General features: G+C 44.5%; 1 protein-coding gene and 1 non-coding gene across 4 annotated transcripts in view; both read left to right on the forward strand.

Moving 5' to 3' along the window:
* faxcb (failed axon connections homolog, metaxin like GST domain containing b) overlaps positions 1-18292 on the forward strand; it is a 67384-nt gene that overhangs the window by 17171 nt on the left and 31921 nt on the right. For all 3 annotated transcript variants that reach the window (XM_072554846.1, XM_072554843.1, XM_072554853.1), the window contains one exon: positions 15643-15839. In XM_072554846.1, the coding sequence (XP_072410947.1) occupies positions 15643-15839 (197 nt within the window). The remainder of the gene's footprint in view (positions 1-15642; positions 15840-18292) is intronic.
* trnag-ucc (transfer RNA glycine (anticodon UCC)) lies at positions 3420-3491 on the forward strand. The gene has a single exon. It is a non-coding gene; the product is annotated as a tRNA-Gly (tRNA).

Here is an 18292-nt window from a genome sequence, read left to right on the forward strand (position 1 = left end):
CATGATAACATCTGATAACCAACCTCACCCTCAAGTATTATACTACACAACTACACTGAAAGATCAGCCCAAATATTGTGTGGAAGTCTGTAAGGTTTGATGTGAACCAGCAACCTTCTCATTTAGAGACGAGGGTATCTATTTTTGAAGTGTTTTAAAGGTATCAGAATTCATACATGATCTGGTCTACTCTGGAGTAAAACAAAACTGATGCAGCTATGTTCCTGATATTGAGAAGCAAAAGAACTAGAAGAAGCAAAAGCTGGAATCAAGAACACAAATGTGACGTACAGGCAGGAAGAAAGGATGTGGTAGAAGCAAAGGAAAAATAGGGAAAAGTATTCAAACTGTAGGTAGAAAATTATCATGCAGAGGCTTGTGAAAATATTTCAGCTGCTGGTAAGAATGAAAGGTTTATGAATGGCTATATTTGAAGAAATGAGGACAGAGTAGGTGGATATATATTTGTGGAGTGCATGGAGAAATATAAATCATGGTAATGGTCACATTTTTAAGCTAAGTGGCAACTTATTGAAACTTATGTTGTGTGGCTTAAATATATCAACAGATTCTGCTTTACAACAAATTACTCTTGCAGAAAGCTAGTGTGAGCTCAATGCGACAAAATTTCCGCAATATCTTTGATATTATGCAATGCCTCTGGAAATCTAAGTACAATTGTTCCTCTTTATTCACAGCGCATGTTAATACCCCAAAGACCTCAATTAATTGCTCCAAGCTTTTCGTATTGCACACATCAGGACAATGTGCATGAATGCCAATGTAAAGAGAAAATGACAATTATATGGTTTGAGAGAATGCCAATTGTTTGGCAAGTGGACTCTGATTAATAAGGGTGTTGCCAATTAGAATAGAACAGTTAGATGACAACTGACAGTCAACAACCAAGATTTGTTTATGATTTAGAGATGCCGCTGCTGGACTGGGGTGTACAAAAGTAAAAATTACACAACACCAGGTTATAGTCGAACAGGTTTAATTGGAAGCACACTAGCTTTCGGAGCGTCGCTTCTTCATCAGGTGATTGTGGACACCACAATCACCTGATGAAGGAGCGACACTCCGAAAGCTAGTGTGCTTTCAATTAAACCTGTTCGTCTATAACCTGGTGTTGTGTAATTTTTAAGATTTGTTTAAATTTTAACAAGGCAACTTGACTCCGATTGATCAAAACTTTGCCCACAGAAATGAAGCATAGAGTGGCTATCACCTATTTTGTTGATTTGAAACAGTCATATTGTGTATACCTGTTCTTTCCGATGTCAAAGAACATGGCACTGTGCATTAAAGTATCCAGCTTTCAGTAGGTATATGTATATTATGCTGTGAGCTTGACTGACGATTAGTTGCCAGCTAAATTCTTTGCACGCTTAGAATTATGTATCAATTGCTGTCCAAACGTAGAATTACATCTAATGATGAATGCTGTGTTTTAGGTTTGGCAATTGTAAGCTGGTTGGATAGGATCAGTACCTTGCTTGATGGGAACAGCTAAAGGGAATTGCTGTTCATTACCATCCATGAATCCTTGGGATATACAGCCTACATCACAATGACACTGAAATTCATATACCACGTTACTCATTCACATTCTAGACAAAAGATTTTTTTTTGCTGATAACAGCACCTTGTTTGTAGTGAACACCATGAATATCAGTACTGCATAGTAGCAGCATGAAGCAGCTAGCTTCACCTGCTTTTTCATTTTGCGGGATGTGGGTATCGCTGGCTGTGCCAGCATTTATTACACATCTGTAGTTGCCCTTGAGAAAGTGGTGGTGAGCTGCCTTTTTGAACCACTGCAGTCCACCTGCTGTGAGTTGACCCACAATGCCACTAGGGAAGGAATTCCAGGATTTTGACCCAGCGACAGTGAAGAAACAGCAATATATTTCCAAGTCAAGATGGTAAATGACTTGGAGGGGAATTTGAAGGTGGTGGTGTTCCCAAATATCTGCTACTCTTGTCCTTCTGCATGGAAGTGTTTGTGGGTTTGGAAGGTGCTGTCTGAGGATTTTTGGTGAATTTCTGCAGTGCACCTTGTAGGTAGTACACACTACTGCTAATGAGCGTCAGTGGTGGAGAGAGTGGATACTTGTGCATGTAGTGCCAATCAAGCGGGCTACTTTGTCCTGAATGGTGTCAAGCTTTTTGTATGTTGTTGGGGATGAACTTGTCTCGGCAAGTGGGAAGTATTTCATCACACTCCTGACTTGTGCCTTGTAGATGGTGGACAGGCTTTGGGGAGTCAGGAGGTGAGTTACTTGCTGCAGTATTCCTAGCTTCTGACCTGCTCTTGTAGCCACTGTGCTTATGTGGTGAGTCCAGTTGAGTTTCTGGTCAATACCTCCCAGGATGTTGATAGTGGGCCATTTAGTGACAGTAACACCATTCAATGCCAAGGGACGGTGGTTAGATTGTCTCTTATTCATGACGGTCAGAGCTTGGCATTTGTGTGGCATGAATGTTACTTGTCACTTGGTAGCCCAAGCCTGGATTTTGTCCAGATCTTGTTGCATTTGGACATGGACTGCTTCAGTGTCTGAGGTGTTGCAAATGGTGCTGAACGTTGTGCAATCATTGGCGAACATCCCCACTTCTGACCTTATAATGGAGGGAAGGTCATTGATAAAGCAGCTGAAGATGGTTGGGCTGAGGACATTTGCCATAACTTACATGAGGGGAATCTGAGGCACATTCCGGCATGAAAGTGGTGCCCTTGGGCTTGTTCATGAGTTTGTGTGATTTACAAAACATAAGTCAGAGTTGTGATGGGAGGGTATCTACTTCCCTGGATGGGTACAGTTCCAACAATACTCAAAAACCTTGACTTCATTCAGGATTACCTGGCCCGATTAATTGGCCCTTCATTCATCACCTTCAGCATTCACTCCCTTCACCACCAAAGCAAAGTGGCAGCAGTGTATGTTGAATGTAGATCTCTATAAGTCTGAATGGGTTAATACAATGGAGTGCAATAAACATCACCCAGTGGGATAATATCATCTGGGCTTGAAGGCAGGATAGCTTAACATCTTGAAAAAATAAAACCTAAAAACCAGATTCTCCTCACAATCTCTCTAACAAAATCTTTTGTATCGATGTAACCTTAACTGGTTGCTAACGTGCAATAAAATGCTTCCTAATAATTACAAAAGCCTATTCTAGTTAGACTAATTAATAATTTACATTTGCCATACTAGACCAAGCAGGATGTAGATCCTTACATTTAAGAGAATGGTGGCAGCCAAGCTACTACATGGTGAGGTTCCGATTCTGTCTAACTGCACATGTAACACGGTGAGCTTTCTGTCAGCTGTACATACAGTAGTGTGATGTGTCTCCAAATTGCACTGCAGCAACTCACCAGACTCACATCAGACTCCTTCAACAGCTGGGTGATGGTGGTATAGTGGTGAGCATAGCTGCCTTCCAAGCAGTTGACCTGGGTTCGATTCCCAGCCATCGCAGTGTTGTGACTTCTAAACTGTCTTTTAATGGGCGGCACAGTGGTTAGCACTACTGCCTCACAGTGCCAGAGACCCGGGTTCAATTCCCACCTCAGACGACTGACTGTGGAGTTTGCACATTCTCCCCGTGTCTGTGTGGGTTTCCTCTGGTTTCCTCCCACAGTCCAAGAACGTGCAGGTTGGGTGAATTGGCCTTGCTAAATTGCCCGTAGCGTTAGGTGAAAGGGTAAATGTAGGGGATTGGGTCTGGGTGGGTTGCTCTTCGGTGGGTCAGTGTGGACTTGTTGGGCCGAAGGGCCTGTTTCCACACTGTAAGTAATCTAATCTAATCTAAAAAATCTAATCAGCATCTTGTATGCCCATAATCTCTAACACCTACAAAGGGCAGTAGAAACAAAACTCCATCACCTAGAAGTTCCCATCCAAGCCACCCAGCATCCTGTGCAGAACTATATCACTGTACCTTCATGGTCATTGAGTCAAAATCCTGCTAAAGCACAGTAGCTACAATGTAAGGATCACAGCAGTTCATGATGGCAGCTCACCACTGCCTTTTCAGTGGCAATTAGGGATGGGCAATAAATGTTGGCTTTGCCAGCAATGTCAATATTGCATGAATAAACATTTGAAAGAAAGGAACTTGGTGCAAGCTAGGATTCAGTCTATAGGTCTTTGGAAAGTCTGACGTACACTGAATTTGGATGATGAGTAGTCAGGCAGGAGCGCATTCAAGTAGTTGAATCAGATGTGAGAAAAGCATGGACATGGATTACAGCAGTGCACAGGGATGGTGACCAATACAGGGCATTCTGCTATAATCTGGGTTTCATCAGCACGATTTGACTATAACGTGATTGACAAAAATGAACTATCTATTGAACAGGTACAGCAATTTTCTAGGAGTGATCTTATACAGCACGATTTTCTACAGTGGTTTACCAGAGCGTGATTTTCTCTGGTGCGAGGCTGCAAAGGAACACAACTGTCATGTTATACCAGAATGACCTGTATTGTCAATATGACAAATAGCGGAGTTTGGTACCCAGAGCAGGTCTGTGGTAGACCTCAGTGAGGACTCGGGTTGTAGAGGTGAGGTCGGCACAGTTTGGAGGCAAGGCCTGGTGCAGTCCGGAGGCAAGGCCCAAATCAGTCTGGAGGTGAGGCCAGGTGCAATCTGGAGGCAAGGCCAAGTGCAGTCTGGAGGAAAGGACTGGTTAGGTCTTGAAGCAAGGCTAGATGTGGTCTGGAGGCACGGCCGGGTGCGGTTTGGAGGTGAGGCTGGGTGCAGTTTGGGGGTGAGGTCTGGAGGTGAGGCTAGGTGCAGTCTGGAAGCGAGGTCAGGTGCAGTCTAGAGGCAAGGCCAACTGCAGTCTGGAGGCGAGGCCAGATGCGGTCTGGAGGCGAGGCCGGATGCGGTCTGGAGGTGAGGTCTGGTGCGGTCTGGAGGTGAGGCCTGGTGCAGTCTGGAGGTGAGGCCAGGTGCAGTCTGGAGGTGAGGCCTGGTGCGGTCTGGAGGCGAGGCCGGATGCGGTCTGGAGGTGAGGCCTGGTGCAGTCTGGAGGTGAGGTCTGGTGCGGTCTGGAGGTGAGGCCTGGTGCAGTCTGGAGGTGAGGTCTGGTGCGGTCTGGAGGTGAGGCCTGGTGCAGTCTGGAGGTGAGGTCTGGTGCGGTCTGGAGGCGAGGCCGGATGCAGTCTGGAGATGAAGCCTGGTGCAGTCTGGAGGTGAGGTCTGGTGCGGTCTGGAGGTGAGGTCTGGTGCAGTCTGGAGGTGAGGTCTGGTGCAGTCTGGAGGCGAGGCCTCCTGTGGTCTGGAGGTGAGGTGCGGTGCAGTCTGGAAGTGAGGCCTGGTTCGGTCTGGAGGTGAGGTCTGGTGCGGTCTGGAGGTGAGGTCTGGTGCGGTCTGGAGGTGAGGCCTGGTGCAGTCTGGAGGTGAGGTCTGGTGCGGTCTGGAGGCGAGGCCAGGTGAGGTCTGGAGGTGAGGCAAGGTGCAGTATGGAGGCAAGGCCAAGTGCAGTCTGGAGGCAAGGCCTGGTGCAGTCTGGTGGCGAGGCCGGATGCAGTTTGGGGGTGAGGCCTGGTGCGGTCTGGAGGCGAGGCTGGATGCAGTTTGGGGGTGAGGCTTGGTGCGGTCTGGAGGCGAGGCTGGATGCAGTTTGGGGGTGAGGCTTGGTGCGGTCTGGAGGCGAGGCCGGATGCGGTCTGGAGGTGAGGCCTGGTGCGGTCTGGAGGCGAGGCCGGATGCAGTTTGGGGGTGAGGCCTGGTGCGGTCTGGAGGCGAGGCCGGATGCGGTCTGGAGGTGAGGCCTGGTGCGGTCTGGAGGCGAGGCCTCCTGTGGTCTGGAGGTGAGGTGCGGTGCAGTCTGGAAGTGAGGCCTGGTTCGGTCTGGAGGTGAGGTCTGGTGCTGTCTGGAGGTGAGGTCTGGTGCGGTCTGGAGGTGAGGCCTGGTGCAGTCTGGAGGTGAGGTCTGGTGCGGTCTGGAGGCGAGGCCAGGTGAGGTCTGGAGGTGAGGCAAGGTGCAGTATGGAGGCAAGGCCAAGTGCAGTCTGGAGGCAAGGCCTGGTGCAGTCTGGTGGCGAGGCCGGATGCAGTTTGGGGGTGAGGCCTGGTGCGGTCTGGAGGCGAGGCTGGATGCAGTTTGGGGGTGAGGCTTGGTGCGGTCTGGAGGCGAGGCTGGATGCAGTTTGGGGGTGAGGCTTGGTGCGGTCTGGAGGCGAGGCCGGATGCGGTCTGGAGGTGAGGCCTGGTGCGGTCTGGAGGCGAGGCCGGATGCAGTTTGGGGGTGAGGCCTGGTGCGGTCTGGAGGCGAGGCCGGATGCGGTCTGGAGGTGAGGCCTGGTGCGGTCTGGAGGCGAGGCTGGATGCAGTTTGGGGGTGAGGCTTGGTGCGGTCTGGAGGCGAGGCTGGATGCAGTTTGGGGGTGAGGCTTGGTGCGGTCTGGAGGCGAGGCCTCCTGTGGTCTGGAGGCGAGGTGCGGTGCAGTCTGGAGGTGAGGCCTGGTGCAGTGTGGAGGCGAGGCCTGGTGCGGTCTGGAGGCGAGGCCGGATGCGGTCTGGAGGTGAGGCCTGGTTCGGTCTGGAGGTGAGGCCGGGTGCGGTCTGGAGGCGAGGCCAAGTGTGGTCTGGAGGCGAGGCCAGGTGCAGTTTGGGGGTCAGGCCTGGTGCAGTCTGGAGGCAAGGCCTCCTGCGGTCTGGAGGTGAGGTGCGGTGCAGTCTGGAAGTGAGGCCTGGTGGGGTATGGAGGTGAGGCCGGGTGCGGTCTGGAGGCGGGGCCAGATGCAGTTTGGGGGTGAGGCCTGGTGCGGTCTGGAGGCGAGGCTGGATGCAGTTTGGGGGTGAGGCCTGGTGCGGTCTGGAGGCGAGGCCGGATGCGGTCTGGAAGTGAGGCCTGGTTCGGTCTGGAGGTGAGGCCTGGTGCGGTCTGGAGGTGAGGCCTGGTTCGGTCTGGAGGTGAGGCCTGGTGCGGTCTGGAGGTGAGGCCTGGTTCGGTCTGGAGGCGAGGCCAAGTGTGGGTCTGGAGGCGAGGCCAGGTGCAGTTTGGGGGTCAGGCCTGGTGTAGTCTGGAGGCAAGGCCTCCTGCGGTCTGGAGGCGAGGTGCGGTGCAGTCTGGAAGTGAGGCCTGGTGGGGTATGGAGGCGAGGCTGGGTGCGTTCTGGAGGTGAGGTACGGTACAGTCTGGAGGTGAGGCCTGGTGCAGTGTGGAGGTGAGGCTGGGTGCGTTCTGGAGATGAGGTACGGTACAGTCTGGAGGTGTGGCCTGGTGCAGTGTGGAGGTGAGGCTGGGTGCATTCTGGAGGTGAGGTACAGTACAGTCTGGAGGTGAGGCCTGGTGCAGTGTGGAGGTGAGGCCTGGCACGGACTGGAGGCGAGGCCGAGTGTGGACTGGAGGCAAGGCTTGGCGTGTTCAGCTTAAAGGACTGTAATGCTTAACCTTCTTTATTTCTTTATTTTTCTAATTTATTCCTAAGATCATGTACTTAAGTATCTTTGTACCTAAGATGGTGCTGTAAGTGGTGACTTTGTAAACTTTTCACTGCACTAGTGTGAGTACATGCAACAATACACCTAATTCTAACTCTAATTCTGATTAGAGGAAACGTGGTGGCAGAGAAGGTACAGAGTCTAAAATGGAAAAGAGTGACTGAAGTGATATGTCAGAAGATGAGACTATGGAATTAATGATGGGAGACAATGAAATTACAAAAGTGTTACTCAAGTATTTTTGTCTAGAATATTTGAAAATCAAGAGACAAAGGGGCAAAAGAGAAGGAGGAACTCAAAACAACCACAATCACTAGGGAACTGGGAAATGATATTGGAATGTAGAAGTGGATGTGAACAGAGAGATATTTAAGGAAATGTCCAGAGATTGTCTTATCTGATATTGACGTGATAGCTACAGAGAAGCTAAGTGAGATGGCAAGGTGAGAGAAGAAGGTAAAGGAGGCCAGTCAATGTAGGAGAGAGAAAAGAAGCTGAGTCCAGATGCAAGTTGAAAGTGTTGAGAAGTCATTCAGCTCAGAGACTGAAAGAGGAGGAAAAAAGTAAGGTATTCAGTGAGAATTTGGTGAGTAACAAAGAGTAAGGACCTTAAAGGAGGGATGAGGGAGGTGAAATAAGGTGTTTACTGGGAAAGAAGATGCCTGAGGACAGATCAAGATAGGATTTGACGATCAGAGTTGCACCACCATTGTTGGTGTGGGTGAACCAGCTGGTAGAAGCAGAACAGATATCAGTGAAGGAGCAGACATCATTATCCATCTTTTGCAGCAGTGTACTTGAAAAATTCTGGGCAGCACATGTTCGGAAGATTGTAAAATCTTCAGAAAGGGTGTAGAAAAGTTGAGAATGAGTCCGGGATAAAGGACTTATATCATGTGGATCGACTGGAGAAACTGAAGCTGTTCTCTATGGAGAAGAGAAAATTGAGAGGAGATTTGATGGAAGTGTTCAAAATCACGATGGGTGTAAACAGGTTAGAGGAAAAGGACAGTTCCTTTTGGTGGAAACTTCGGAAACTGGAATTCACTAATTTAAGGTGGTTGACAAAAGAACCAAACACAATACAAGGAGCATCCTTTATAGAGCATTTGGTCAGGATCTGGAATCACTGCCTGAGAGTGGACACAGATTCGTTTGTGGCTCTCAGAAGTGAATAGAATAAAGAACTGATGGAAATGTATTTGCATGAAAACAGGGTGTAGATCTAATGGAGCTAGCCTTGTCGAGAGCTGGTACAGATACCACTGCTGAATGGCCTCCTTCTGTTCTGTAACCAGCCAATGGTTCTATGTCTCACCAGTCATTCTATCATTTTCTGGATTTAAACTTCAGAAAAAAAAACCTGTTGTCTCTCTGTCAATGTATTTCTGCAGCTTTGCAGGAAATGCAGTAGAAACCTTATTCTGTGTACAGAGACAAAAAGTCCAAGGGATTTCAAAGCCCACACTTTCTTGCACATTACTTCTTTTATGAGAAAGTAAACATCGCCTTTTTGAACTTCAAAACTCCTCTTATCGCTGAAGCCACGTTCTGATCAGATCTGCTGTTGGTATTATTCAATGGTGACAAACAGGCTTGGCAAAACCCATCACTGGATCTTTGCCACTCACTAGTAATTATATCTAGCAAGGTATTGAAAACCACATATTCAGCTCTAGGTCAAATGTGCAGGATTATGAGGTTATTATAGTTCATTCAAATATAGATCCTAATCTAACCTGATTCGATTCAGCTTTTTGCTGCTCCGTTCCAAGGAAACATTGGTTGGTGCTGCCACTGAATATTTATGACCATTTGAAAACTATGAGTAAGAAAAGACCAGCTGGTGCTTCAGCCATGACTGGAATATTACAATAAGACACGTTCACTCAATCTAACCCCTGTCTCCCAAAACCACGTATTCGCCCGGGAGAGACAAAAAGAGGGGCCAAAAACAAAATAAAGGAAACAGAGCTGTTGCAAAATTGCTCACTCCCTGATTCGACCAGGTGTCAAAACCACTTGCTTGTAGAATGTCCTTTTACTGACTGCTGAGCCCTCATCCCAACCATCCAGCCCCATGACTCTCAGTCCGCTCACCAATTCTGGAGACTCCTCCTGTCTATTGAGCTTCGCCATTCACTTATCCAGGTCCCAGTTGACTTTCAAATCCCCCACTTGACTATCTGCCCCCACCTGATTCTCAATCCCCTTATCGGACTCTTCCTGAGCCCCCCAATTTTTCTCTGCTCATTGTGCTTTGCTTTGGAAGTAACATAATAAATTGCAGCTGGCAAGGGCTTCTTGTCAGGTTCAGAATCACTTTAACAGCACTTCATTTGGTATTGACATTTAGTTCCCAGCACTGTGCCTCCCACTTCTTGGTACAGTTCAAGTTAGCATAAATCTACCATATGTGCTGACTTTAAAATCATTCAGCATAATTTTCTTAAGCTCCAGTGAAGGCCATTAAAACTGAATCATAAAATGTGAGCACTGCTGGAAATGACAAACATTATTTCTGATAAAATATGCAAACAAATTCACTGAACCATTTACACCAGGAGTTCTTAAGGTTTGTGAACACTTTGGAGTCAATAAAAAGGTTTCAGGAAATCCATCAAGCCATGAGCAGCCAAGTGTAAACAAAGTTAAAAATCACACAACACCAGTCCATAGTCCAACAGGTTTGTTTGGAAGTACAAGCTTTTGGAGCACTGCTTCTTCATTAGGTAGCTAGTGGGGCAGGATCATAGGACACAGAATTTATAGTAAGAGATCAAAGTGTCATACAACTGATGCAATGTATTGAACAAACCCACTGTTTGTCTTTAATCACTTAGAATGGGGATGCAGGTTTCAATTCATTAATATGTAAGTCCCTGAACTTCCTTCAAGTCCGAGATAACTTCAGGTTTTATAAAAAAAAGTGACATCCTCAACTGCGTTAAAGGTGTGAGGTTAGAGTCTTTCTGTATTCCAACCTTGAGTCAGACCGGTTCTATTTCCAAAGTAGGAATTTATAAAATGTCACATGGACTGACTGCCTATAGATTGTGTAGGGTGTGAGGGCCTGACTCAAGGTTGGAATATAAACAGACTCTGTCTGGGCTGAGATGTCACCCTTTTTAATAAAACTTTAAGTTATCTCGGGAATTATGACTTGAAAGAAGTTCTTGGATTTACGTATTAATGATTCAAAACCTGCAACCCATTCTAGGTGATCAAAAACTTAACATCAATCTAGGTTTGTTCAAAACATCGCATCAGTATTATGACACTGAACTTTTAATTTAAATTCTGTGCCCTATGATCCTGCTTCTGATGAAGGAGCAGTGCTCCCAAAGCTTGTACTTTCAAGTAAACCTGTTGGACTGTAACCTGGTGTTGTGTGATTTTCAACTTTGTCCACCCCAGTCCAACACCAGCACCTCCATATCAAGAATAAACAAGTCCACAGGGAATTTTCTTGGTCTGGTGGGACCTCTTTACCGCTGGGATGTTCTCGTGTCCAGGAATAGAACAAGTCTAGTTTGTGGTATCAGTACTGAAGGAAACAGCATATATCCTGAACCTGCGGAAAAGGGAGAAGAGGACTGGGAGAGAGGGAGAGGGTGGAAATTGCCCAGGTCCTGTGAGAAGAGTCATGATAGTAGCTTGTCCAGAACCTGTGCCTAATGCAATGTTAAAAACATGTGCAACAGCAGCATTCAAAGCAGAATCCCCTAACATTAAATGATTGGCAGGTATCAAGAAAAAAAGTAGAAGTACACAGCATTCACTGTGAGAGGGATGGGGTTACGCTGGAAATCAGTCGTGGGTAGTATTAGTCAGACTGCTTTTCTGCCTGCTTGAAATAAATATGATTATTCTGGCCTGGTGTGTACATTGCTCCCACAGCCTGGTTTCCAGAGTGTCCACACAGGTTGACCAGTCCTGAAAGCTGTGGGTAGAAAGGAGGAGCCAGTCTGATGCCACTGATAATCTGTTTTGGATATTTTCCTAATCAACCTGTTCAGAAATATTTTTCCACACCTCTGGAGCCAGTGGGACTTGACCCAGGTATCTTCGGTCTAAGGAAGGAATGTTAGCATTGTGCCATAAGAGCCCTCCTATAATTTGGTTTGAAATATATTTTCTAATCAGTCGGTTCAGAGATGTTGTCGCACACCTTTGGAATGGATAAAACTTGAACCAGGGTCTCCTGGCTCAGAGTTAGGGTCACTACAACTGTGCCACCAGAATCCCCCTGTAATCTGATTTGAATGATCAAATGAGTAAGTGTTCAAATCTGTCAAGGGATTTCAGCACTTACTGGTAGATTGATTACCTTGTAATATATATTGAACTTAATCAGCTGAGAATATGAATGAGTAAAAGGGGCATTGTGGCCATATCGGAGCCAGGAAGGCTCAAATCCCACCTACTCCCGAGGTGTGAAATAATATCTGTAAGCAGGTTGGTTAGAAAATATTTTTTAAAAGTATGAATGAGGAAGAGGCAAGACAGCAAAAAAGGTTTTTTTTAAAAAAAGCCCATTTTTCTCATCAACCTATCCAGAGGTATTAGTACACACCTCTGGAGTAGGTGGGAATTGAACCCAGGGGTTTTGTAATCCAAGGGCATAGACTCTACCACTGTACCACAAGACAGTGCATGATATCCCTTATGTTCAAAGTACAGCTGCTAATGCTAAGGTTGATTTAAAAAAACAAGTTGAATAAAATAATAAAGTACCTCCTTAGAATTCATTGAGAATGAATTTATTCCTGATGAAGGGCTTTTGCCCGAAACATCGATTTCGCTGCTCGTTGGATGCTGCCTGAACTGCTGTGCTCTTCCAGCACCACTAATCCAGTATTTGCTTTCCAGCATCTGCAGTTATTGTTTTTACTTCATTGAGAATGATACGACTCTGTCTGAGATTTTGAGTCTTTGGAACTCTGTATCCCTGGAAAGTTGGCAGAAGAAAGGAAGATTGAAACCACCTTTCCTTGACTTTCAATAGATTGTCATAATTAAATTGTCATCGACATCTGTTATTACTGACCAGAATGTTAACTCAAACAGCCACATAAATATTGGAACGACAAGAAGAGGCCAGAGGCTGGGAATTCTGTGACAAGTAACTTACCTGTTGACACCCCAAAAATACCTGTTTCTGCGTTTACTAGGCAACATTTTGAAATGCGTTGGAATATTTGCCTGGATAAGTATAAACCACCCCTAATTAGGACATTAATTCTTTTAACTGTAGTGTTCTGATCACATTCCTACTCATCTCTGGGACACTTTCCTACTGGTGTAAATGAGTCAGGGTGCTGTCCCTTACAGCAACTCCCTTCTCTTTTTCTGCTTAATGTTCCCTCTCCTTACTGCTCCTTGCTTTTAAGCCCAACACAGTATGGGGCTGGGCAAATTCCAGCCATTGGTTTTACTATTTGTAAACAGCCTACCTATGCTTAAGTTTTGAATCAGAGACATAATGTATTCAATAGATAGCCCAATCTTCCAGTTGTCCCCTTTCAGTATGTTCTGGTGGCTGAACTGCAGCTAGCTGTGTGGACTGCTGCAGAATATGATTTGCTGCATATGATGACATATTTGCTGGACATTGTGGGAGTGACATCCCTTTCAGTTATTGTATGCCTCAGGATTGCTGTGTGGGGTGCCTGCAGAATGACGTGTGTAATCAATACCATCCCGCACAATGTGGAAGCTGAACAAAGTCAAAAGTACCATTTTTGCCTGCTGACTACTGGCAAATATGTGTTCTGCTCCCTTGGAATGCAGAAGCTCAGTCGCCTGGCTTATTCAAACTTGTATTTTATTTTCCAAAAATATACTTTAAAGATGCATCACAAACCATTTGGACTTGAAACACAATAAAATTCAGCTTGCCACCAATGTGGCATGTATTCTATAGTACCTCAATACTATTGTAATATTCCTAACATTTATAATATTCATTCCATGTCAAGCATACAGCCCATGAACAAGTCATTTCAAATTGAAAATTGCAATAGAATTTTTTCCCTCAGCATAACATTTCCCATTCTGATGTACCTCAGTACAGTTTCAAATGGTTTTTCCAATATGCATTCCTTGTCAGGTATACAGCCCTATAGATTCTAGCTATTTCCCAATCAGAGATGACATTACATAGTACACATGAACAGTCCACCTGACTTTAAGAAGGGGATATTGCTACTACACCATAGAAACCTCCCTATGGATTTAACACTGCCTTTGACCACAGATTTCTACATCACAGCAAAAACTGTGTCGTCTGTCTCTAGATCTTCTCTCCATATGCACGTTCCACAAAAGGTAACTAACTGTGAGATGTTGCAAACATTTCTAACTTCAGTCTGAAAGGAGCCCAACAATTAAAAGTTCATTGCCACAGTGACCTTCACAACCCTGAGGTTGGAAGTGTGGCTGCAGTAAGTGGCAGACTTCAGTAAGGATCTCCTTTTTGAAATGTATGCATCTGACACTCTGGCTGAAGATTTTGTTTGAATAGTCCTGCTTTAAAGATTGCTGTGCAAATTTATGTTAAAAATCACACAACACCAGGTTATAGTCCAACCGGTTTAATTGGAAGCACGAGCTTTCGGAGCGTTGCTCCTTTATCAGGACACAACCATCTGATGAAGGAGCAGCACTCCAAAAGCTAGTGCTTTCAATTAAACCTGTTGGACTATAACCTGGTGTTGTGTGATTTTTAACTTTGTCCAGCCCAGTCCAACACTGAGATCTCCAAATCAAACTTATGTTGATTCTCCAAAGACAGACTGTACCACCAGCTGTTAAATCTGTGACCCAAATTGGTTTCCTCATTGATATCATTGGGAAAAAAGGGTGTGCAGAGGTGGAGAATGCATGCCCCATGAAACTAATTTAATTCATATAGTTCAGCACAATCAAATTGTTTTCCCTAATGCTCCTCAATGAGGTTTAGATGGAGCTATTGTCCCCTGAACACCTTGGACAGGTAGGACCTCCTGCTGAGAAGCCTTCTACCCCTTCTCCTTCTTCTGGAGAAGAAGGCCCTTGTATGTTCAATTTGCGAGTTTAGGAAAAAGAGCATTAACTTGCATTTTGAGCTCCAAAATGTCAATCCTGCTGTCAAATAATGCTTCCAGCAGACCTTCACTGTGCATGTGCTCCCGCCCTCACCAGTGGAATAATGCACGCAGACTGCAGTTGTGATTTTTAACCTCTAAGATATATAGTGATAGCATACTTTTGAAAATGGTGGCTGAAATTTCTTTAACAGTCTTGATCCAGAGTCGTTTGGAATTAGAATAACAAAGTTTAAAAAATGAATAATAAATGATGCGGCTGGTTAACTCAGCTGCCTAGCTAGTTATTGTATACTTCAGTATAATGCCAGCAGTGCAGATGTAGACTAAGGACTTGCCTCCTCGTGTTGTCTCTGAAAGTGGAAGGTAATGGCAAGCTAACCCTGACAAAAAAAGACTGCATGAAACAGCTCAGGTTGAAGTATCAGCAGACAATGAGCCAAGGACCTGTCTTCAGGCAAAGCACACATGACAATTAATGAATGGTAGACGCAGTGACCAGTATTTTTTGGTGATTGTACATCTATGATTGACTAGCTACAGTTGAACTGTTGCCAGGATTCATTGAATTAGAACTATATTCGATTTTAAGTTTAAGTTCTTGTCATTGGATGGATGTTTACACTAATTGTGGTAATGTTGACATTACAAAATATAAACATTTTCCATTTTTACAGCACACTTTAACATCAAACATTCAAGAGTAGCTACAGGATGTAAAGATATAATGGATTGATTTTCGCCTTCATTCTGTTGGCAGGAAGCTTATGCTACCAAAAGTGAAAAATGGAAAATTAGCTGCCCAAATTCCAGGCAATGAGCAGAACTATCTGCTGCCAATGCAATGTTTAATGATTATCCTTGCAAAATAAGCTCCTATGTTTCTGTGCCAGCTGCTCTGCAGGCCCTTCAAGTACTTGTTTAGTATTGTTTTTCTAAGCAACTTGATGTGAACCTATGAGAATATATTTAGACAAATGTGAACATATAAAATTATTCTTTCCTTTTATCTAAAATGCGAATACAAAGAGATGTGTGTGGAGCAATTTATTTTTTCCTAAAATGCGTTTCTGGTTTTCTTTTAGAATTACTTTGATGGCAAACTCTCTCCTCAAGGAAAGATGCCGTGGATTGAATATAATCATCAAAAGGTATCAGGGACAGAGTTCATTATTGACTTTCTTCAAGAAAAACTGGGAGTTAATCTAAATAAACATCTGGACTCCAGGGAAAGAGCTGTCTCAAGGGCTATTACAAAAATGATGGAAGAACACTTCTATTGGTAAGTTGGTGAAAACTTGCTGAACACAGAATAAAAAGATCATGATTGCTGTGTTACAAAAACATGCAGTATATGTATTATTTTGTTTATTGTTAAGAATTGGCAAGATCAAATCATCATCCATTTCAGAATGCTTTGTCATTTTGAACATTAGATGAGGAAACTATATCTCCAAATTTCCAGAGGACAGAAGGCTTCATGGGAGGGTGAGCTATGAGGACAATGCAGAGATACTTCACTGTGATTTGGACAGGCTGAGTGGGTGGAAAAATGCATGACAGGTCCAATATAATGTGGATAAATGTGAGGTTATTCACTTTGATAGCAAAAACAAAACAAAAGGCACCATCTGAATGGAGATAGACTGGGAAAGGAGTAGGTGCAACAAGACATGGATGTCATTTAGTCCTTGAAAGTAAGTCGTGGGTGCAGCAGATGGCGAAGAAGGCAAATGATATGTTGGCCTTCATAGCAAAAGAATTCAAGAACAGGAGCAGGGATGTCTTGCTGCAATTGTACAGGGCTGTAGTGAGACCACGTCGGGAGTATTGTGTGTAGTTTTGGTCTCCTTATCTGATGATGAATATTCTAACTATGTGGGAGTGCAACAGATGTCTACTAGATAGATTCCTGGGATGGCAGGATTGATATATGAAGAGAGACTGGATCAGTTAGGACTAGAGTTTCAAAACGTGAGGGGGAATTTCATAGAAACCTGTAAATTTCTAACAAGATTGGACAGGGTAACTGCAGGAAAGATGTTCTGACCAAAGAGTCAGAATCAGGGGTCTCAGCCTAAGGACACGGGGTAGGCCATTTAAGACTGAGATGAGTAAAATTCACTTCATCCAGAGAGTCGTGAGCAGCTGAAATCAAAACATTGAATATTTCCAAGAAGAATATAGATATTATTTTTAGGGCTAAAGGCATCAAGGAGTATGGGGAGAAAGCTGGAGCAGGTACTGAGTTGGATGATCAGCCATGATCATATTGAATGGCAGAGCAGTCTTGAAGGGCACATGGCCCACTCTGGCTCTTACTGTCTATGTTTCATAGCAGCTTCCTCCTTTCCTGATCTTCTTTAATTGCATGATCCTCTGCTATTATGCTGTGTACTTCCATCCTCCAGACTTAGGTTTTGTTTCATTGGCTTATCTCATTCCTACTCCTTTTTTTTCTTCAGACCATCATCCCTGTTGTCACTTAAGCAATTCTGTTTGTTCTGCTGTCAGAGAACTTTCTCTTGTTCTTTCCTCTTCCCACTGCTCTTGACATCCATCTTTTCTTTGGTTCTGTACTTGCTTGAAGACTGCCTACTTCTCATTTCAGTCCCAGTTCTGATGAAAGGTTAATACTGCAGAAGGATTGGAGAGGCAGAGGAAATGCTGACGTGACCTAAAATGCAAATCTGGTTTATGAAGGAAATATTGGCAAGTGATATCAGAGAATGCTCAAAGCTATTTTCTATGTATGTAAAAAGCTGGAGGAGACTAACTAAAGATAGAGTAGGACCGACTAGAAACCAAGAAAATAATGACTATGGAGGCAGCAAACTTGAAAATAATCACTAATGAATATTTTGCATGCATCAGTACAACAGTGGGATGGCACAAACATTTTAGGTAAGGAGGAGGATTGTGAAACATTGGATCAGTAAGCATAGTTGAAAAGTGTGGCCCTGGAAAAACACAGCAGGTTAGGCAGCATCTGAGGAGTAGGAGAGTCGATGTTTAGGACATAAACCCTTCATCAGAAATAGTGAGAGTGGAAGTATTGATGTGCTGAGCATCTTTAATAAATTTCCAGACTGAAAAGCATGTATCCAGGCTGCTCATAGAAGCAAGTAAATACATTTACCAGCCTCTGTGTTAGAGGTGGGTTACTGGAGGGCTGGAGGACTGTTGATGTTGTAAAATTGCTTTAGAAAGGTAAGAATATATAGGGGGGTAATTACAAGTATAGTCAGTCTAACCTCAGTGATTAGAAAATTATTGGCTAAAATTATGAGGTACAGAATGAATTATCATTAGAAAGGCACAGAGGTGACATAATTAAAATATAAAAGATCCTGAAGGACCTTTATTGTGTTGATTTGGAAAGGATGTTTCCTCTTCTGGGAGAAGCTAGAACTCGGGGTCATTGTTTAAAAATAAAGAATTGCCCAGCTAAGACAGAGACGAGGAGAAAAGGTTTCTCTCAGAGGATTGTGTGTTTTTGAAATCCCTTTGCTCAAGTGGATGAAGAATCATTAAATATTTTTCAGGCATACAGATTCTTGATTATTAAGGAGATTGGGGTTATGTAGGAATGTAGAATCCAAGTTAAAATCAGAAGCTGCAATCTTGCTGAATGGTGGAGCAGGCTCCAAGGGCCTTGTTCAGATATCTGTATGAGGTGTGGGTTTCCTGTTTGCAAAATTGCTCATCAGCTATGGAATATCACGTGATGAAACT

This window comes from Chiloscyllium punctatum, chromosome 3 (assembly GCF_047496795.1).
Source record: "Chiloscyllium punctatum isolate Juve2018m chromosome 3, sChiPun1.3, whole genome shotgun sequence".
NCBI classification, from domain to species: Eukaryota; Metazoa; Chordata; class Chondrichthyes; order Orectolobiformes; family Hemiscylliidae; genus Chiloscyllium; species Chiloscyllium punctatum.